The sequence below is a fragment of the Alligator mississippiensis genome, chromosome 3, assembly GCF_030867095.1.
Source record: "Alligator mississippiensis isolate rAllMis1 chromosome 3, rAllMis1, whole genome shotgun sequence".
NCBI classification, from domain to species: domain Eukaryota; kingdom Metazoa; phylum Chordata; order Crocodylia; family Alligatoridae; genus Alligator; species Alligator mississippiensis.
The window spans coordinates 219,107,037-219,128,855 of record NC_081826.1 but is presented as its reverse complement, the minus strand read 5'-3'; the positions used below and the strand labels follow the sequence as shown (position 1 = coordinate 219,128,855).

The following is a 21,819-nucleotide window of genomic DNA, read 5'->3' as shown; positions in this document are numbered from 1 at the left end:
TTTACCCAGAACTTAACTACAATGATTTCTGGAGAGAAAGTTTTTGACTCCTAAGAACCCATCTTCAGCTTCTTAGAAGAAGCTCAGAATTTGAAATAAAAGTTCTGGAAAGGTTATTGGTTGTAGCCATGTTGGTCTAACATTTAATTGGTGTAATAAAAGTTGGTCTAATTTTTAGTTGGTTTCATATTTAGGAGGTATAATAAAATATACCACCATGTACCCAAAGAAACTTGCCTGGAAAGGTTAGGCATCTTTTTCCTAGTCCCATTACAGGAGAAGAAACACATGGAGAAGCCCAGAGTAAAGGATAACCATGTTTAGTGTCCAGATCTCATGGTATTCTGCCTGGCAAGTGTAGAAATTGCCATGTGGTTGAGACTGAATAGAATCATTACAACTGTCTGCCAGTTTGGAGATGTATTGCCCTGGAACAGCTGACTAAGGCAGAATATGTATTAGCCCCTTATGAGGTCCTCCTTAATAGACAAGAAAGCTCTTATTAAAGCATCATGCTACAGTTCAAGAGAAGAGGACCACTGTGAAGCACCTTGGAAGAAAAGAAACTAACAAGACCACCCAAGCAATTAAACTGATATTTATTGGTCTGGTAGAGAACTGAAAGTGAGCTGCTGCAATACGCCTTTGGAGGTAATTTTCCTGGAGTGTGTTACTGGTCCCCTCCCCCCACCCATACAGGCCAGGAATGGTCTATAAGCAGCTTTTATCCAATATTTAGAGACATGTTTTCCCAGCAATGTTAGCACTGGTAAACTGGGCGTAGCATGAGAATTTTTGTACAATTATTTTCTTAGCAGATGAGCAAAGCTTAAGTCAGTGGTTTTCAACCTTGTTGGACTCAAGGCACCCCTTGTAAAATGCCAGCTCTTATTTTTTACATTTATTTTATTATAGAAAAATAACAGAATAATTTTTATGCTGCACAGAACTCAGACCACAACAGGTCAATATTTTTGACACTCTTCACTCCTATATCAAATCTTCATTCATCTTGTGAATCATGTTTGCACACTGAAGACTGTTAACATTGTGCAGCACCCTGCAACACTCTTGAAAATATCTTAAGGCATCCCATTCTTGCCTTATGGGTTTGGACCTACTGAAATTGCAATTCCATGATTTTTGCGGAAACTGCAATTTTGGGCAGGCCTCGCAAAAAAGCACAAGCTCCGCGAAAAAGCATGGGGTCCATGCTTTTGGCAGGCTCCCTGAAACAAACTTACTGAAAATAAAATGCTGGCTCCCTCTGGCTGCACAGCTTGCCGGGGAGGGAAGGGAGGAGGGGGGCTGCCAGCATGGCAAGATGGCTGTTGCCCCTGTCCCTCACTGCTGATTGGCTGCGAGGACCGTTTGCCACACAGCCCTGCCCCCCCCCACCCAATCAGCGGGGAGGGGCAGGGCTGCATGATGGACTGTCCTGTAGCCAATCAGCAGTGAGGGGCAGGGCCATATGACAGATGGCCTGCATGGCCAATCAGCAGTGTGGCTGGGGCCACCAGGGCCCCTCGGCCAGAAGTGTGGGGAGGCCTGCCACACAGTGCCCAAGAAAATGGCTGCCAGCCCCATGGTCTCCCTATGAAATCAGCCAGGCCAGCAGCTGCCTTGACTTCAATAGACCACTAGCATAGTAAAAGATGTGCCTGCCACATGTAGTGCAAATTTACTTGGCAATTCCCATACTTTTGTGAATTAAATACTTAGCATAAATATAAAAAATAAGCATTTTATAACATTTTAGTAAATGGAGCAAGCAAAATAGTGAAACACAATAGACACTGTAGTGGGAGACAGCACCATCTATTTTTGTTTTTTATGTCAAATGAATACAAATATTGAAGATGATCCTTAAAAAAGTTATGAAAGCATAAAGAGATGTGACCCCAGAATCCACAGTGATCACTCTCAGTGCATCATGAGTGCAGATAAAAATGCAGATTTACATAATACTCTTTATACAACATAACCATTTTTGAATTCTAAACAGTGTCATCACAACAATCTGCATGGTGAACACACTTCAAAACAAAGGGGATATTTATTCTCCTGAATAGATTTTAATAGCTAGTCAGTTGTCCAATAATCCTTCAAAGACCCCAAAATAAGTCAAGGAATGTACATTACTTGATACAAATGGGAGATTTAAATGCGATTTTTGACACAGTTTACTCCAAATATGAGGGGATTCAAAATTCAGAATTGTTATGGTTAGATCAGAGGCCATGAAAATAATAGTTCCTTTATAAAACTCAAATTTTAGGAGATGGGAGGGACAAGGCAGAAGGAGAAGGAAGGATTCTTTATCCATGTTTGGTGATGAAACTGGTGCCAATTTATCAGAAAGCTTTGCAGATACCAAAAACACTTTTTTTTATCACTGTTTCAACACTACAAATGTGACACAGGCTCCCTTTCTATTAGCACTGAAAGTGGACTCCACTGCATAGGACTACTATCAATTAACACAACTTATTAAGAAACACCTTTCAAATTGCTTGAAACATATAAAGACAAAATGCTAAAATGCTTAACTGTCTTTTGCAAATATTTATTTCACACAAGTTACTAAAAAACAAGAGTTAACATTTCTGAATATTTTGATATTGTTAAGGCAATCAGGACTCGTAGTAGAGATACCTTTTTTTAGATCAACAAGATTTTTGCAAAAAAAAAAAAAATTAATTTCTTTAATTAAAGACAATTTTTTGCAAAAATCTTGTTGGTCCAATAAAAGATATCATCTTTACTATGAGTCCTTATTGCCTTTTCCTCTAGACCAATACGGCTACAATCAGGATACTTGATATTGTTAAATTTTCCAATGAAAATCTATTATGTATTTTTATAGACTAGGAGGGGGGAAAAAATAAGTCTTAAATGTGTTGCTGAAATCATGGCTCAGGAGGGTAGACAAGATAGAGCCAAGGTCAGTTAATAAAGCTTGTGTTGTTTTAAACAAATGCATTAGTTAGCTTTGAACAATAGCAATCTATTGCGGACATTTACATGGTGACTGGTATTTCACCTCAATAAAATATTAACCTAAAGATGAATCTAGTTTGTAGTACTCTCTATTGACACATCCAACACAAAATGATGTTTAATATGTTTTGAAAGACTTTGATTTTCTCTCCTTCCTTGACTCCACCCACCATACTATGTATAAAATAAATTAGAGTATTTTCAGGTAGAAAATGCAGACACACAAAATTACCTTACCAAATAAAGCATCTGATGCATGTAGCTGTATGTGGAGAGACAGCAATGGGGGAAGGAAGGAGTGGGCCTCCTCCCCACCTCGGGCCCAGGCCCACTCCTCCCCCGCCCTCTTCCTCTGAGCCTTCCTGTCCCTGAGCAGGCCTGACACTGGGGGGAAAGAGTGGGCATGCAGTGGCATTGGCAGTGATGGTGGGGCCAGGGGAGGACTGGGCCCGGGCCTGATGTGGGGGTGGGGGGAGGGAGTGAGCCTGAGCCGGGGGAAGAGCTGGCCTGCCACGGCAGTGGAGGGGACGGAGGACAGCAGGCCCCGCCCGGCCCGGTTCAGCCCAACCCAACACGGCAGCTGCGAGCTAGCTTCCTCCCCGCATTGGGCCTGGGCCCACTCCTCCCCAACCCCCGCGTTGGCCCCAAGCCCGCTCCTCCTGCCCTTGCTGGGTCAGCCCGGGCCTGCTGTTCCCCCGCTGCTGCGGCAGCCCAGCTTCTCCCCTGCATCGGGCCCAGACCCCAAGCAGCCAGAGGGAAGGGGGAGCAGGTCCAAGGCTCCGCCCCCACCCGCTCTCTCCCCCCCCATCATTCTTGACGGGCAATTGGCTAACACACACACACACACACACACACACACACACACACACACACACACACACACACACACACTACCTCTCTCTCCCCACATACAGCTGCATGTATCAGATGTCTTACTTGGTAGGGTAATTTTTATATTACTTAAATCAAGTTTTGATATTTTAAATTCAACTATTCTTATTGAACCTGTAAGCATCTTAACTGGTTTCACTAAATGCCTGGGAAAAAAAATGTCAAAAATTTCTCAATTAAATTTAGTCAGATGAGCACACATTTCCCAGTAGCACAAGTGCTACATTTTGAAGCTCTACAAAAATGCATTATTGCAGACATGAAGAGATTATGATGCTCATGTGCTAAGACCACAGGCTGGAGCACCACAAAAAAAGTCACCACACAGATATGCAACAGTGCTGGTTTTACTACCGTAAGGGGGAGACCATCAGCAGTATGATGCCACCCATCTCCAAATCCCTAGCCCTGCTCCTTTGAAGTGCCACCTGCTCCTTCTCTACTACATCCCCAAATAGGGGCTGGGAGACAGGAACGCTCAGTGACTGTGCACCCTACCATACTTCACTTACCTAAGGTAGGAGTGGAGGAAAGGAAAAGCAGAGCACTGTGGGATGCTGGGGGACTGAGGGATCCCATTGTTATGCTATAGCAGGGGTAGTCAACCCCCCCCCCGCATGCATGCCAGAGCATGGCACATGAAAGCATTTTGCTTGGCATGTGTGCCTCAGGGCAGATGGTGGTATTGCCACAACAAGGATCAGCTTCTTTGTGGCTCCTGTGCAATCTGCTCCGGCATATGGGGATTTTGGTATTGATATTCTACAGCAATATTAACATTAATTACACAAGAATTGAAAAGTATTATTAAGATTATGAAAGAATCCCTCCATACCACCAGGTGCTGGTGCTTCAGTTAAGAAGCTCCTTAAATCAAGAAAACACAGTCTTTATTTTGCCATAGCTGCCTATAAATCCAAAGGGGAGATGTAAACATACATACACTAGACTAAACAATGGCTAAATAGCGGCCACTATTCACTCTCCCACTCACACATACCATACAAGTCTGTGGGAAAAACTTACGATTGAAGCTAAGGAACTCAAGTAAAGTTTTCTGAAAATAACCCAGAGCTGACAAGTCAGTAGGAGGGCCTGGATGGTTTCAAGACACAGTTTTTAACCAAGACTTGGACCTCCAACTGTTTTTTTAAACAAAGATTTACGTCCCATCCTTGGCTAAATTACTTATAAATTAATCACATTAATTACTGAGTGGATAAGCAGGAGGCTGGACAAGATAGAGCCAATGTCGGCCAATAAGGCCTGTGTTACTTTAAACAAATGCATCAGTTATGCTTTGAACAAATCCATAGGATATAAATATGGTAAAAGACTTAAAATCTACTATAAACCTACTATAAAATCTCTTCTCCCAAAATATGTATAATTTTGCCTAAACAGTGAGGATTTCTTTGCACGTGAGCCATAATAAAGTATGTACGTGCTTGATCTCTGCAGGATTTAGGTCTAAGTTCAAAGACCGACTTTTAAAAAAGTTTAAATATAAAAGAAAAAAAAAACATGCAAGTGTATATATATGCAAAGAAATTACAGTAGATACCTTCAAAAAGGGGGCACTGAGAATAGGGAAGTCACCTGTTCTCAGGCTTGATGACAAAGCTCATGAATCTTCAAACTAATTTTAAAACTCAGCTTTACAAACCATGGTTGAATTCCACAAAACACTGCATTTATTGTAACTACCAATAAGCTTGAGTGGCAAACGTCAGGATGTATTCATGCCTTTACCTGGTTATAGCTGATACTTCATTTTAGTATCTAAAAATTCCAGACAGAGAAAAATTAGTAACTTCTCTTCTAAAGTCCACACAACTTACTTTCAAAAGCTGCAATGTATGCACTGCATTTTTATAGAATACCAAACTATCACAGATCTGTTCCAACATAGCTAGTTCCCAAGTAAAAGGGAACTTTATAATTAAGGAAACATTGACTTTTATGGTTACAAATCAGAAGAAAAAGCGCATTTTGCTAAATGCTTAGCTTGTAGATTATGCTTCTTTAATTCACAAATTAACTGTACTAGGTCACCTTTGAGTAATGGAAATCTCTATTTAAACATTTTTTTGGCAATGGGCACAAAGCATTAGATCTCATTTCCAAGACTTACCAGCTGGGTTTCGTCATTAACATTTATTAACAATTTAAGATACGGCTTTCAACGTCTAATCCTCACTACACAAATGTTTTGTATAGTCCTCCAGAGGGCTTTGGTGTGACAAATTACTGGCATAGATTACAACCCTGTGGCTATTCACCAGAGGCAATACAAAATTAACATTGTACTAATCCAATTTAAACAAGAAATTGGACAAACTGTGCAATTGCACAAATCATCTGAACTAAAGCTGATCTAGAATTCCTGGAGGCAACTAAGGTTCCAAATTTACATTCAAAACATAGTAAATGGGTTCCTGATCATTTTCCTTTTTTATATTTTAAATGAGGTTGAAATGCTACCTTGTTCATCCCTCTATCTATTCAACTGAAATATATGACTTCATAACAGTGCGAGCACACAGAAGTCTCAACCTAGGTTTAAAAGGGACTGTTTTTAAGGGTAAAGTGGTAGGGAGCATAATTCAGTCTTCATATCAACTTATTTATTAGTTCAGATGTTTACTAAGGGGGTCAGCCTGCCCTGAACTGGGACCAATCAAATTACCTTGGATGCCTGTTTCACCAGTACTGATCTGGCATGTATTTGACCTAGTAATATAGAAGGTGAGACGTATTTAATAGTAAATAGCAAGGTATGGATACCCTGCTTTATTCTACAAGTTGGGTTTTTTTTTTTAAACAACTAATTCATTAAGGAAAAAAAACACACATTATACTGGACATTTTGAGGTCTCCTTTGGGAAGTTTTAGCTTTTGATGCAAGCCTGGCGAGTTCTTCATTAGATCATCCTGTTGTGCACAAATATTTAAGAAATATTATAGGTTATTTTTGACCCCTGACAATTACTAACAAAAAAGACCAAAGACAAAGAGGAAAAATGAGGACAGCATAGAAAAATAAAAGCTCAGTTTTATAACTTTTATTACCTAGAGATGTTTCCTTTTTTTACTCTTTAAGTTGTAAAGGAAAAGATTAATTTCCAAACCTAAACTTGAATATTATATTTATCTACAGCTTTGAACAGTGACACTGCTAAAGCATTTCTGTCCCTCCCTTCATTATTAGCACCATTCCTTCCAAGAGACTAGCAAGGTCCTCTGAGTAGGGATGTAAATATTGTTTTAAAAAAATATTCATTCAACCTCCTCGAATTATATTGGTTAAATGATTAACCCAGAACAGAGCAACTTCTCAGCTCCTCAAGTCCTTTGACTGGAGGAAGAGGGAAAGGAGGCAAGCCCAGTCAGACAATGCAGCGCACCTGAAGCCCTAGGCTGAAAGGCAGGGAGCACCTGTGACCAAGCAGCTAATTGCTTAATTCACAAGTCATTAGGCAGTTGGCTGTTTTCCTCTTAAATTATGGGTATTAGTCCCTCTTGCCCCCCCCCCCCCCCCCCCCAGCTCCTCCCTCCTGCTTTCTGATTCCTGCTGGGGCACTGTGGGGCTTCCCTTCCCCACATCCCTGCCAGACTGTGCTCACTAGAGCTAAAGGATAAAGAGTAAGCTAACTGGTTATAACTGCACTTGTCCATTAAACGATTAATTGTTTAACCTTTCACATTCCTATCTTTGAGGGCTCTTGTTCAAGGCAACTATCCATTAGAAAGGGTACTCAGAAATCCAGTTGCTCTTCTCCCCCAGTCTAGTGTAATCCTCTAGGAACAGTGCCTGGCCTATTCCTCTATTATGTCTACACCAGATCTCAAACTATCCCTTTATAGTAAGGGACAACAACTTTCTGCCCTACAAGAATAAAAAAGCACCCTCTCTCTTGTGCATTTCTTTAAAAAAAATCAGATGTTACTTCCAATACATTCTTCTGAGATCCAAGGCTCTCAAAGAAATGAAGGGAAAAACAACTCCTTTCAGTCTGTTGCAAATCTTGGCAAAATACAGGGAAGGCTGACTTTATTGTGTAGTTTGGGGCATGCTATTTTACAGTGTTCCATTCTTAAGTTTTAAGCAAATTTTGAAAACCTATGGAACATAACATAAAAAGAATTATTGCATCCTGCTGAATAAGATTTCGAAAATGGGGACTCAAAGTCCATGTATCCAATGAAGAGGAGACCCTAAAGCTGAAGCAACAACTTGCAGAATCTTAAAATTATATCAACAAGACAGAACTACCCCATATATTTCAAGAAGATAATAGGTAATTGAGAAAAATACACAAACAGGTACATGCATTATTGATAATGATGGAGCTGCTACTGCTTAGAAACACTAAAATAAAACACAGACGAACTCACAAAGACAAAAGCAAAACACTCCTGCCTGAGCATCAGAGACATGAAATTGCAAAGGCAGAAAGATAGACAATTTTGTGATTTTAAGGGTTCCTGCAAGTTTGCTGTATTCTGCAAATCATATTTTGTCATTTATTTCAAAAGTTGTTTTTAAAAGTAATTTTTTAATTATTATTTTAATTATTGTTAATATGCATGTTAAACAATTTACTGTTACCGTTTCAAAATTAAATCTTGCAGGGCAGGGGGGTGGGGAAGCTGACGTGTCTCCTCCTAAAGAATAGCAGCAAAGATAAGCACTTGTATCTTCCCCATATCAAATATTCCACAAGTAGATACAAAAACTTAAAAGCCTATAAGGTAAACAGGAACATAGACAATTTCTAAAGTTTAGACACCCTCCTCTTTGAAAATACAGGAAGTTAAAAACTGCAGAAACCTGAGAATAATGCAAACAGGTCCAATTTAGATAACGGCTCTCCCCCAGGAATTGGATGAAATAAAATATGTACTAAGTTGGTATGGTGTAAAAAATTATTTTTACTAACAGTGTCTAGAGGGATGAACTTGAAACTTCTATTATTTTGTGCCCTCATCATAGTTGCTCACACAATATTTTTCATTTAATATTTAAGCAGGAAAATAAAAACTGTTTCTGGGGTAAAAACAAAACAGATGCGAGACATAGCCAAGATAAACCACTATACATTTTATTTTGTCTTCTCACCAGACACTGATTGAGCATCATCACAAGTGACCTTTTTTAATTACTTGGATATTTTTTAAAACCATTATAGTTCCATGTCAAACTAAGGCCCTGATCAACCAGGAAGATTATGCCCTTACCCATTTTTAAGATACAAGCTTTAGCCAATTATGTTGTATAAGTGTTCCTTTAAAATGTGCAGTCAGAAATGTTTTTTTAAGCTTTGGAAAATATGTATTTTTTCATTTTCCCAAAACTCAAAAGATAGAAGGTAGATTGCCAAAAATTCACTTTCAGGCAGGGTTCTGTTATGAAAAATTCTAGTCCAAAGCTGATGATTTAGGAATGATGCCAGCATTTTAATAGAAAATGGTAGTTAGAATGGAAATCAGTTTGCAACAATGCCCCATGGAATGATATTGTTCTATATTGGCCTCAGAAAAGAAAAACTACATATTTATTGTGCATTTTCTACAAACCTGTTTTAGTCTTGCAAGTTCTTTCAAAGCCCTTGCCCACTGTTGCTTGTAGTGAAGCTTTGACTTGGTAGCCGATTCCAATTTTCTTTCAAGTTCAACCTAAGAGCAATTAAAATCATATCAGCGGAAACTTTATACTAGTGGTTACAATCATTGAAAGACTATATATACAAAGGTTCTGGCTTAAGAAGTGTTTATGTAATGTAACCTACAACATCATCTAAAGCTGTTATATAGGTTAATATAAATATTATGGCACATGAACATTTTCTTGTTTAAAATATAGCTTTATTTTTATTATATATAGCAGTCTATATGAAAAGGAACTAGATAAGTCTTAGTCCCAAGACAGCAGATATAAACTTTTTTTTTGAGTCCTCAAATCCTTGAAAAACCACATTCATATTTCTATAAGTTGTAATTTAGCATTCCAAATTAATTAGCACTGACCTCTTAGTGCCAAACAGTGCCCTTAGAGATGTGGGGTGGCTCCTACTGAAGCCACTGGGAGAAACGGGTTTCAAATTAAATGTGGCCCTTGGATTGGAGTGGGGGAAATAAGAAAAATTGGCCTGTATTCCAAGTAGTGTTAATTATGCCCTGTATTCAGCCAGATCTATCCTAGAACCTTAAAAAATATTTTATTGCTTAACTTAACAAATAGAAGATACAGGACTAGTTTAAAACAATATTTTATCCATTTAATGTAATGCGCTAAAAAGGTAATTTGAATTCTGAGTAAATACTTCTATAATGTATATCTAAGATATACAAAGCAACAAGGCAAAAATAGTCTAATCAAAATACTCATTTTAAAAGCACTAGGCAATCTGTTATACATGAATAAAAGCCAACTTGGCTATGTTTTAGGAATGTACTCTCTTAAAGTCTGACTTGGTTCATAGTTTGAACGTGGCTAGTCTAGGTTGGGGTGTTGCTAAATTTAAGTGATAAATCTGTCCAAGTCTAAGTCATAAATTTGTTCTTTTGAACTCATCTACCAAGCCAAAGTCCAAAAAGAGTCAAGTTCAATTGTTTGCTCAATTACTGCCATTACTTTAGACAATTCAAATGCAAAGACAAAAGGAAACTGTAAAAATACCAATGCTTTAGAATTATGAAATATTCACATATATTGCAATTGAGTTGAAAATAATCACAATAATTAGAAAGGTTGCTAAAAAGATAAGATTTGCTATACTGGAAATTTAACATAAGACATCAAATCTGTCATCAAAAGTAGCCACTATTAGATGCAAAGGGAGTTATAATAAACCACCTCCAGAAAATGTGTGCGTTTTATTATGCTGTAGTATAGGGGTGAACAAAATACAGCCAGGCCATTCTATCCGGCCTGTGGGCCCCCTAAAATTTTTAAAAAATTAATTTTTATCTGCCCCTGGTTGCCTGTCAAAGATAACAGGCAGCCAGCGGCAGCAGGACCCAGGGGGAGCTGGCAGCAAGACCCAACTGCTGAGCAGCAAGCCCCCCCCCCGCTCTACCCCCCCCAGCCCCACACCCCCCTCCCACCCCAGCCCCCCAACTGGAAGCCTCTGCGACTTCTGGCCTCCGAACCCTGGGGCTGTTCCTTCCCTTCCTCTGTCCACGTGGAAAGTAAGGTAAGATTGGATGGAGGGAGAGGGGAGAAACCGCTGCAGTCAGCCCAGCAGCCAGGAGCTGCGTGGTGCTGGCCAGGGCAGGCTGGAGCCAGAGCTGGAAGCAGTGGGTGGGGGGACAGAGGGCAATGGGGAAGCAGTGGGGGAGGGGCCAGAGCAAAGGAGGAGTGGCGGGGGGTGGCTGTGGGAAACGACAGGAGCATGCGCAGCAATGGGGGGAGCAGCAGCAGGGCCGCAGGAAGTGGCAGCAGCACGGGGAGTAGCCAAGGGGCATGGGAAGTGGCGGGGGCTGTGGCAAGTGGCAGGGGAAGCAATGGGGGGGCTGAGGAAAGCAGTGACAGCACGGGGAGTGGTAGGGGGAGCAGCAGGGGTTACAGGAAGTGGCAGCAGCGGAGGGAGTGGTGGCAGTGGCAGCAGGGAAGCAAAAGCAGCAGTGGCAGGCAGGCGTGGGGGAGGGAAAGTAGGGAAATGGCAGGAGAGTGGTGACAGCAGGTGGGAGTGTGGAGCCCATGCCAGTGCGGACCCAGGGTGGGGTGGCAGGAGCACAAAGCCTGGGTGCGGGGTCTGCATCGCATGGGGCTCCCATGCAGTCTGCAAAAGCCACACACAATGGGGCTAAAAGCCTGGCCCCGTCTCTCTCTCTCCTACACCTCTCCCACAGCTCCCCCCCAACCACATGCGCACACCCCTCCACACCCACCCGCCATACCCACACCCCACCACACACACCCACATCCACCCACCCCCAAAATACACCCCTCCACCATCCACACACAATATACAGTAGGACTGTATTTTGAGCTATTATACAATCACCTCTAGATACACTGCACAAACACAGTACAAAAATATTTTAAATAAATTAAAGTAAGTTATAGCAGATGTATAATTTTTTTTGTATAAGATTTGGGTTTTTTTTCCTGGTTTCAAGATTGCAGCACCCTCCCTTGCAAACGGCATGCTTTGGGGTAGGGGGCGGGACTTTTGGTGGCAAAGGTCAGGTGTTGGCAGGGCAGGATGCCGTCCCAGTATGGCGAGCGAGGGCAGGGCAACTGTCAAAGGGTGGGACTACTCATGCGGCCCTCGACAGCTTGCTAAGCTCAATAAGTGGCCCTCCAGCCAAAATAATTGCCTGCCCCTGCTGCTGTATAAGAGTGATGGGTATCTATGATGGTCCAAAAATTGTTACGAAATTCTTGACATCAGTCAGCTGCAGCACTCTCTCTCTCTTTTTTTTTTTTTTTAATTCTAATAGTTCCATATGATCATCTAATCCAATGATTCTCAACCAGGGTCCTGGAGCCCCTTCAGGTGCCTTGGGATCCTCTGAAGTGTGCCGTATGATGTAAAGAAATCAGAAATTTTGAAATGGTGTTTCTCCATTCACTAAAGTTATGGAAGGGTTGTGGGGTGCCCTGAGTGCAGTGAGGAGTATCTTCAGTCTAAAAAGGTTGAGAACCACTGATCTAATCTTCCTTGAAATTTACTAAACCATTTGCTAAAAAAATTGTGTCAGCTTCAAATTAACTATTTATAAAAACGATTTTCAGAATTTATTTTCTTATGAAACTTTATTTTAAAAGCAGTGGTTATGACTGTTCCACAAAGGGGTACACAGTCCAGTCAAGCAGTTCAAAACCTTAAGCAGAAGTTTGATTAGTTTTTTTAATTACACAAACTGTTTACCATTTCATCTGTAGGGATATTAAAAGGAAATACAAGATCAGAAGACGTACCAACAATTTTTTGAAGGATGCTTGCATTCTAAATACGGAGAAAAATATATTAAGTATATGTATAATAATTAGATATTAGGCAAGGCTTCCAAATCAACATGCAACCTTGTACATTGCTCTTCAGAATCACTTTTTAAAAAGTGAGACAACACACTCCAGGATGATGCTTATAACAATAAATCAATGGCTTTACTTGACAACATGTAGGATGTCCTTGAGGATTAGCAATATGGACCTTTTACTTCTTCAGTCACCCAGTACTTTTTAGAATCCAGTTCAAGTATACTGTAGGCTGCTCATATGCCATCAAATCATTTTACCTGTGTTAAAACCTTTGTAAATAAGCATTCAAATGGCAAAAACAGTGTCACTCATTTCCTTGCTGGTAGCTAACCAAAAGTATGAAGTGAACAGACAGACTGAAGTGTCCTGTCAGTCCCCACCCTGGTTAGGGTTGCTACTGGCTAATACAGAAGAAATAAAAAAGGAATGTCATTCTTAAATTCCAAGGGTGTGTACATAAGTTGCTTTTTTCTGCATTTAAAGTGCTTTATTGCCATTACTGAAACAGAAGTGCATGGCTTTACAGCACTTTAAAAAAGGGCGCTTTAAATTAATCCTTGTTAAATAAGGTATTAAATTTTAGCAAACTACAGCACTTTAAATAACTTCTGTACACTGGTCAAAATTTCTGGCAATTCCGCCAGTATCCCATGGGCTTTGAGAGCTTGGTTAGTTCTCCCTGGTGCTACCAGGGTAACCTGAGTGCACTAGCCAAGCCTGCAAAAGCTGGCAGCCCACCTGCTCCTGTCAGCCAACTGAGATTTGGCAGGAGGGGGCTGCAGCCACCCCAAATTTTGTCACAGCTCCGCTGCCAGCGCCACTGCCCAACACAGCCCCGGCTCAATGCCCTGCCTCCACCCATGTGCCAGGAAGAGACAGGGCGGTGCCAGGCAGGCATGCGGCAGCACTGGGAGTGAAGCTGCGGTGAAATCTGGGGTGGCTGCAGCCCCCTCCCAATGCCCACACTGAGACAAATCCCAGCAAGAAGAGCCCTGTGCAGCTCTGGCTCCAGCCTGCCTGCCCTACCCTGGTAGATCCTGGGGTGCAAGCAGTGGTGGGATTCGCCCCCCCCCCCCCCAACAAGCCACAGCTCTGTCCTGCACCTGTCCTGCCCAGACAGCACCTGCCTGTGCGCCCCCTCCCTCACTTCAGGGGGCATTGATCTGCCCCCCTCATGCCCCTTCCCTTCCAACACACAGACTTACCAGCTGAGAGCAGCTCTCCACACTGCCAGCTCCGTTCCTCAATGCCTGTGCGCTGCAATGCAGCTGCATGCAGCACGGGCATTTACTGGCCAAATTATTGGCCCCATTGGGCCAATTTCCGATACAGCCAATCTTCTTTATATCAGTACCAATCCAATATCGGACCGATGTATCGGCATTTCTAATCGGAATCAAATTCTCTGCTCTGCCCCAGAGTCTGGAAGCACTAAAAATTACTCTCAGCATTCAGGGCACTATAGTTCATCACATCTTAAGTGTAATGTCTGCCAGAGGCCTCAAACTGAATTTGACAAGATTACTTTTCACCCACAACTGGGTTTAGATATTTAATGGCTGAAAGAAAATTAATCAGTTTCATCTAAGAAACAGGGTACTACTTCTTCTTCATTACTTATGGATATATACTGTTTAAAAAAAAAAAAAAAGTGAAATCCATGAGTACCTTTTCTAAAGTAAGAAGATTTATTTCTGACTGTAGCCGGATCTCTGGTTTGCTACTTTGCTGCTCCTTGTACTGCTGGAACTCCTTCTCCAGTATCTTATACTTATTTTCTGCTTCATAAAGCTACATTAAAAGAAAATACCCACATATAGCAATTATTACGGTAACTTAACAATGGAAAGCATGCACAGAAAAAGGAATGTCACAGTACTTAAAATTAATCCCTGGATCAAAAAGATTTTATTTCAGTTTATTAGTTTATATAAAACAGACACTGAAAGCTTCATATTCATAAGTTATGATTTCTTAATTATGATGCGCACACAGAATTTTACGGAAAGCTTTGGTTAACACTTTAAAGAAAAATCCAAATTTCCCTTGCTATAAGTACAACTTAAAATGTGAAAATAATTATTCACCCAATTTCTGAATTGCAACTTGCAAACGATTACAGGCAAAATTACTCAAGTATATAAACAAATGGACAATTTCAGAAAAAAACAGTTTAACTACTGTAAAAAGTTTTTATTATTGACTCAACTTCACCAACATAATTTGTTCAGGAATGTCTGGAAGAGGAAACAATACTTTGTTCAGCCAAATAATGATTTAAAAGCCTGAAAAGAAGGCTTCAGTGATTAACGTCTTAAATCCCATGTACTTCTGACCTCACAGTTTCTTGCAGTGTTGCAGGAAGATAAAAATAGAAAGGAAGATTTTGCTAAAATAAACAGATAACTTAAAAGACACTACCTTACCAAAACATGACCATATTAACTCCATTATAAACTAACTCTCACAGTAACCAGTAATTTCAACATACCCATTTTGAACAGTTACATAAATGCTTGATAAGACATTAAAAATTATTTACTAGATATAGGGAAAAGTCAGATAATAGAAAAAAATCATTTTAGTTAGATGCATGAAACTTTTGTTGATGTTTTATTTATTTTGACCTACCAGTATTTGTTCAGGTCACTTGGTACAGATACATAGTCTGAAAAAAACAGCACTTTAAAATAAGCTACAAGAATAACTATTTTTCATCTATGTCATTTAATAAGAAATAACTATTTGTAATGACAAGACAGATAGATATGCCTTTTTTTTATTCTTATGGCTTTATTTATAAAGGAATTAATAGGCTGTTGACCATGAACAGAACAACTAATATGCTTGAACTTGAAAACAATGCCAGCAGCAGTAAGACTCAAAATGAATGTCTAACCTTGATTGTTCTAGAAGACCTGAAAAACCCCTACATGCCCCAAAGTCAAGCCAAGAGGTGTCTGTACACACACGGCTGGGAGCTCAGGGGGTAGTTGCTCTCTGCTGCTTTTAAAAGCTGGTAAACTTCCTTCCACTGGTGGCAGTAGAGTCCCTGGGCAGCCCCCTGGAACTTGAATCCATCAGGAACATAGAAAAAGGAGACTAGATAGCCCTCCATGTCTACTTCCCACCCTAAATAAACCCTGGGATGTATAGAACCCTGGCCAACTGGCACCCACAGAAGGGAACTGACCAGATCTTTAGAAGTGGCTGAGACTTTCTCCTAGAACTCCAGCCAGGGATGCTCAAGTCAAGCACAGGCAATAGAGGTTGGGAAGTAGAGTGTTAGCTGTGTACCAGAGCAGCCAGTTGCCATGCAGGGGTTGGGGGAGGGAGCAGTGCATTGTGGGATAAATAAGAGTCAGTTATCTAGGTATACTTCTGAAACAGTTCAGGTTTAAACCAGCCTTAACTGGCTTGTATGTCTGGATGTTTGAGTTTTAAAACTGCATTTAAACCAGCCTAAGCATCGTATCTGTAAACAACACCGGAGTGAGGCTAATTTGTGATGATTCAGTTACCAGGTATCATATCTTCTCTCAGAACTAGGAACTAATGGGCCAGAACCATCATTCAGCTTTACTGTAACAATATGGAAGGAAATGAAAAAAGCACTCTTTTTCATTTCAGGATGTGACAAACTTAATATGCATCAGAAGAAGCATAAAAATATCTACATTTGTCTCAAAAGCTATAAAACCCTCCTTGGTGTGTCATTAACTACTGAAGTCACTGATACGTGTCTTAGGAAAACTGGAGATATATTACTGAAGGGGTTTTCAACCTTTTTGGATCAGTGTGCCCCTGGGCAGCCAGACACGGACCGGGGGGGAGGGCGTGGCTTAACGTAGAGTGGTGGGGGTGGGCATGGCTGAATGTGGAGTGGCAGCAGCCATTGCATGCGAGCTTCCCCTGCATCTGGCTGGGCAGGTGGCACCTGCACAGTAGCACAGAATGGCGTGTGGTGGCACTCCATCCCCGCCCGTATATGCACACCCACTAGGGCCTTCTCAAGTACCCCCAGGGGTATGCATACCCCTGGTTGACAACCTCTGCATTACTGTGATAAAATCAAAATTACCAAGGTCCAGAAATGGAGTCAGGGAACTCTGTTTGGATGTAAATGTTGTCTTGGGAGACACCAGCAGAAAGCCATAAGCGTGCCTACTGAGAGTTTTGTGGAGGGAAAAAAAAGAGTGGGGGCTGGGCAGGGAACAATACGAGTAACATATGCATTCCAAAGGCCAACTGGAGTTTAATCAGCCAGTCAATATTGAATGGCAATTGGTACTTCCCTTTACTTAAATTCTTCACTATGTTATCTCATATTAAAATGAATTTTGGTGATATAAATAATATCCAAGCTTAGATTTTTACAGTGTGTGTCACATTCAGAATTTGTATAAAAGCAAATCTAATTCCACTGTAGAAAAAAAAATGCTCATATCAAGGCTGTGTACACTTGTTCAAATCTTCTGGTAGAATTTTCCTGGGTTTGTTCTCTTGGCAGAAAAATTACAAGGAGACACTTGAACAGATATTCAAATGTTGAGTCCCTGAAGAGGGGAACGCCTGCAGTGCTGACTGTTCAGCCAGTGTCCCTGTTCACACATTTCAGGATGCTCCCTCAGTCTGCCTGGAAACAGAATGGGGGTAGGGAAAGGCTGGACTAAAGCACCCTGGGATGCTGCAAGACTGTGGCTTTTTACAGATGAGAACATGTACAGACATTAGCTCTCCAAGCAGAAACTCTGCCAGAAGTGATTTAAACTTGGTTGTTCCTGGGTTATTCTTGCTCTGGGAGAAAAATCCTGAACATCTGTACCCTCATGATTTCTCCTGGGAAAGCAGCAACTCTCCCAGGAGAAACTGAATGTCTGTACACGGCCCAAATCTGAATCCAGCCCATGATGTCCAAAGATGTTAACTGACTGGGCCTTTTTGGCGATAACTGTATTTACTTTGAATACAAACAAAGATGAGACATAACCAGATCACACCCTTTTTCTACAGTTCTACAGCCTTATTTTATGCTAGAGTATTGCAAAATTAGTTAACTATTTTAATTTAGGTCATTTTAACAATTGATCAGAAATCATTACCATTGATATAGGCATTGGGTGAAATACATACACAATTTGAAAACGTTGCCTGTGGTCATTAGAATGGGTTTTGAAGGTTGGTTCAATTTTTTAAAAGATCAAGATGGATACGATAGAGGTTACACTTTTTTTATGGAAAATCAATTATTTTTGCTTTAACAGCTAGGCTTTTTCTGAATTGTCAAATGTCTCAACCAACACATGGATGTTTAATATTGGAAAAAGCCAGGGTATATAAAACAATATTTTTACATTCATTCAATATGAAATGAAGCTTAAACCCAAATTGCTGCTAATTTGAAATTAAAGACATACTAAAAAAGGAAAAATTAAAATGAAATCCAGCTAATTATTTTTGTAATATAGTACAATTCAATTACTCAATGCTACAATACAATACAATACATAAACTCTTATATTAGAAATAATATATATTCACCTAATAATAGAATTCAACATAAGACAGCGAGTGGGTAAGGTAACTAGTAGGGTGAAAGTGCTAGACTTTAGGAAAGCTGATCTCAATGCACTCAGGCGATTAGTCAAGGACGCACTGCAGAGTAGGAGTTTTGAAGGGATGGGAGCCCAAGAAGGGTGGCTGTGCCTAAAGGAAACGATCCTTCGGGCACAAAGCATGACGATCCCCGAGCGAGGCAAAAAAGGGAAAGGGGCCAGGAGGCTTCCCTGGCTGACCACAGAAATCCAGGGCAGCCTAAGGGCCAAAAGGGGAGCACATAAAAAGTGGAAACAGGGTGAGATCACTAAAGATGAATATATCTCCTCTGCTCGTGCTTGTAGGGAGGCAGTTAGGCGGGCCAAAGCTACCATGGAGCTGAGGATGGCAACCCAAGTAAAAGACAACAAGAAATTGTTTTATAGATATATTGGGAGTAAAAGGAAGGCCCAGGGAGGAATAGGACCCCTGCTAAATGGGCAGAAACAATTGGTGACAGATAGGGGGGACAAGGCTGAACTCCTCAACGAGTTCTTTGCCTCAGTGTTCCTAAGTGAGGGGCACGACAGGTCTCTCACTGGGGTTGTAGAGAGGCAGCAGCAAGGCGCCAGACTTCCATACGTAGATCCTGAGGTGGTGCAGAATCATTTGGAAGAACTGGATGCCTTTAAATCGGCAGGCCCGGATGGGCTCCATCCGAGGGTGCTGAAGGCACTGGCCGACATCATTGCAGAGCCACTGGCAGGAATATTTGAACACTCGTGGCACACGGGCCAAGTCCCAGAGGACTGGAAAAGGGCTAATGTGGTCCCCATTTTCAAAAAGGGGAGGAAGGAGGACCCGGGCAACTATAGGCCGGTCAGTCTCACCTCCATCCTTGGTAAAGTCTTTGAAAAAATTATCAAGGCTCACATTTGTGAGAGCCCGGCAGGGCAAATTATGCTGAGGGGAAACCAGCATGGGTTTGTGGCGGGCAGATCGTGCCTGACCAATCTAGTCTCTTTCTATGACCAGGTTACGAAACGCCTGGACACAGGAGGAGGGGTGGATGTCGTATACTTAGACTTCAGGAAGGCCTTCGATACGGTATCCCACCCCATACTGGTGAACAAGCTAAGAGGCTGTGAAGTGGATGACTGCACAGTCCGGTGGGTGGCGAATTGGCTAGAGGGCCGCACCCAAAGAGTCGTGGTGGATGGGTCGGTCTCGACCTGGAAGGGTGTGGGCAGTGGGGTCCCGCAGGGCTCGGTCCTTGGACCGATACTCTTTAATGTCTTCATCAGCGACTTGGACGAGGGAGTGAAATGTACTCTGTCCAAGTTTGCAGATGACACAAAGCTATGGGGAGAAGTGGACACGCCGGAGGGCAGGGAACAGCTGCAGGCAGACCTGGATAGGTTGCACAAGTGGGCAGAAAACAACAGGATGCAGTTCAACAAGGAGAAATGCGAAGTGCTGCACCTAGGGAGGAAAAATGTCCAGCACACCTACAGCCTAGGGAATGACCTGCTGGGTGGCACAGAGGTGGAAAGGGATCTCGGAGTCCTAGTGGACTCCAAGATGAACATGAGCCGGCAGTGTGACGAAGCCATCAGAAAAGCCAATGGCACTTTATCGTGCATCAGCAGATGCATGACGAATAGGTCCAGGGAGGTGATACTTCCCCTCTATAGGGCACTGGTCAGACCGCAGTTGGAGTACTGCGTGCAATTCTGGGCGCCGCACTTCAAGAAGGATGCAGATAATCTGGAGAGGGTCCAGAGAAGGGCAACTCGTATGGTCAAGGGCCTGCAGACCAAGCCCTACGAGGAGAGACTAGAGAAACTGGACCCTTTCAGCCTCCGCAAGAGAAGGTTGAGAGGCGACCTTGTGGCTGCCTATAAGTTCATCACGGGGGCACAGAAGGGAATTGGTGAGTATTTATTCACCAAGGCGCCCCCGGGGGTTACAAGAAACAATGGCCACAAGCTAGCAGAGAGCAGATTTAGATTAGACATTAGGAAGAACTTCTTCACAGTTCGAGTGGCCAAGGTCTGGAACGGGCTCTCAAGGGAGGTGGTGCTCTCCCCTACCCTGGGGGTCTTCAAGAGGAGGTTAGATGAGTATCTAGCTGGGGTCATCTAGACCCAGCACTCTTTCCTGCTTATGCAGGGGGTCGGACTCGATGATCTACTGAGGTCCCTTCCGACCCTAACATCTATGAATCTATGAAAGCAAAACACGTGAAAACAAAACATATGCTATACAAAAGGAGATAAATATTCTCAAAAGTATTTAAACAATATTCAGGAGCATATTTCTAACTTCATTAAGAGACATAGCTATAACATGTCTAAACATGGATTGTTCAGGAATGTTACTACTGAAATAATTTGTTATCAGTGCTTAGCCAATAAAGCTTAGCTGAAAGTTTTGGGGGCTTTTGTTTTTTTGTGCGCCTCCCTCCCCCTTTCTCCTTTTTTTCAGTAACTTTAAGTAGCATTTTTCATTCCAGAACTTTTTTTTTTTACTTTGAAAACTCCTGAATTTGAGGAGTGTGTAATCACACATTTTCCTGAACGAGAATCTAGGAATGTAAGAAATCACATTTAGATAACTATAATTTTAGCTTGCTAGTTTTTTTTGTTTTATCCCTTGCTTTTGAAGATACACATTCTAATAATTCCTTTGCCTCTAGAAAGTGTTCTTGAGAGAGGACAATAATTCATTTGCCTCTAGAAAGGGTTCTTGCTTCCTGATTTTCCTCCTGTGTTGCTGGTGCACTCTTATGTACTTTTAAAGACTGTTAAATTGCTGGCATTAGCAAATATATACATATTTGCAACATCAATAAAATGGTTAATTTATTAAGACATTTTTTTTTAAAGGACAAAACATAAATAAACGTTTCTTGGGCATAGGGAAAACTGCAATAACATAAAAGTTAAAAGTAGCGCGTGTGTTATTGCCCCCCTGCTAGTTCCAAAAGACAATATGACTTTAATGTAAAATGAATTGGTCTGGCTGGCAAGAGATATCATTAATGAGCTATAAATGCCAGCAATTTAACAAATTCTTGAAAAGTACATAATAGCGCACCACCACCACAGGACAGAAATCAAGACAGTAGCACCCAGAACACGAATATCATTATCTTATCACAACAAGCCCTCATCCCATTCTGAACAGGAACTGTCTACATGAGGAGTCAGCAACCCCCAGTATGTGTGCCGAGCATGGCACGTGAGGCCATTTTCCTCAGCGTACGTTGAGGCCAGGGCCGGGGAGGCAGCAGCTGTTTGCAGCCTCCCGATTGCAGCTGGCCCTGGGTAGCTGCTGCCAGCTGGGAGCTGGGGCTGCTCCCAGCAGGTGGCTGGGAGGCTGCAAGCCCTGCTGGG

At 41.8% G+C, this 21,819-nt stretch overlaps 1 protein-coding gene across 3 annotated transcripts in view; it reads right to left on the bottom strand.

The window, feature by feature from the left end:
• CEP120 (centrosomal protein 120) overlaps positions 1–21,819 on the bottom strand; it is a 72,919-nt gene that overhangs the window by 7,096 nt on the left and 44,004 nt on the right. For 2 of the 3 annotated variants that reach the window (XM_006265328.4, XM_019478159.2), the window contains exons 17-18: positions 14,555–14,677; positions 9,472–9,570 (exon numbers count right to left, since the gene is read on the bottom strand). In XM_006265328.4, the coding sequence (XP_006265390.1) occupies positions 9,472–9,570; positions 14,555–14,677 (222 nt within the window). Of the gene's footprint in view, positions 1–5,643; positions 5,674–9,471; positions 9,571–14,554; positions 14,678–21,819 lie in introns of all 3 variants that reach the window. The other variant, XM_019478160.2, reaches the window with a different exon arrangement.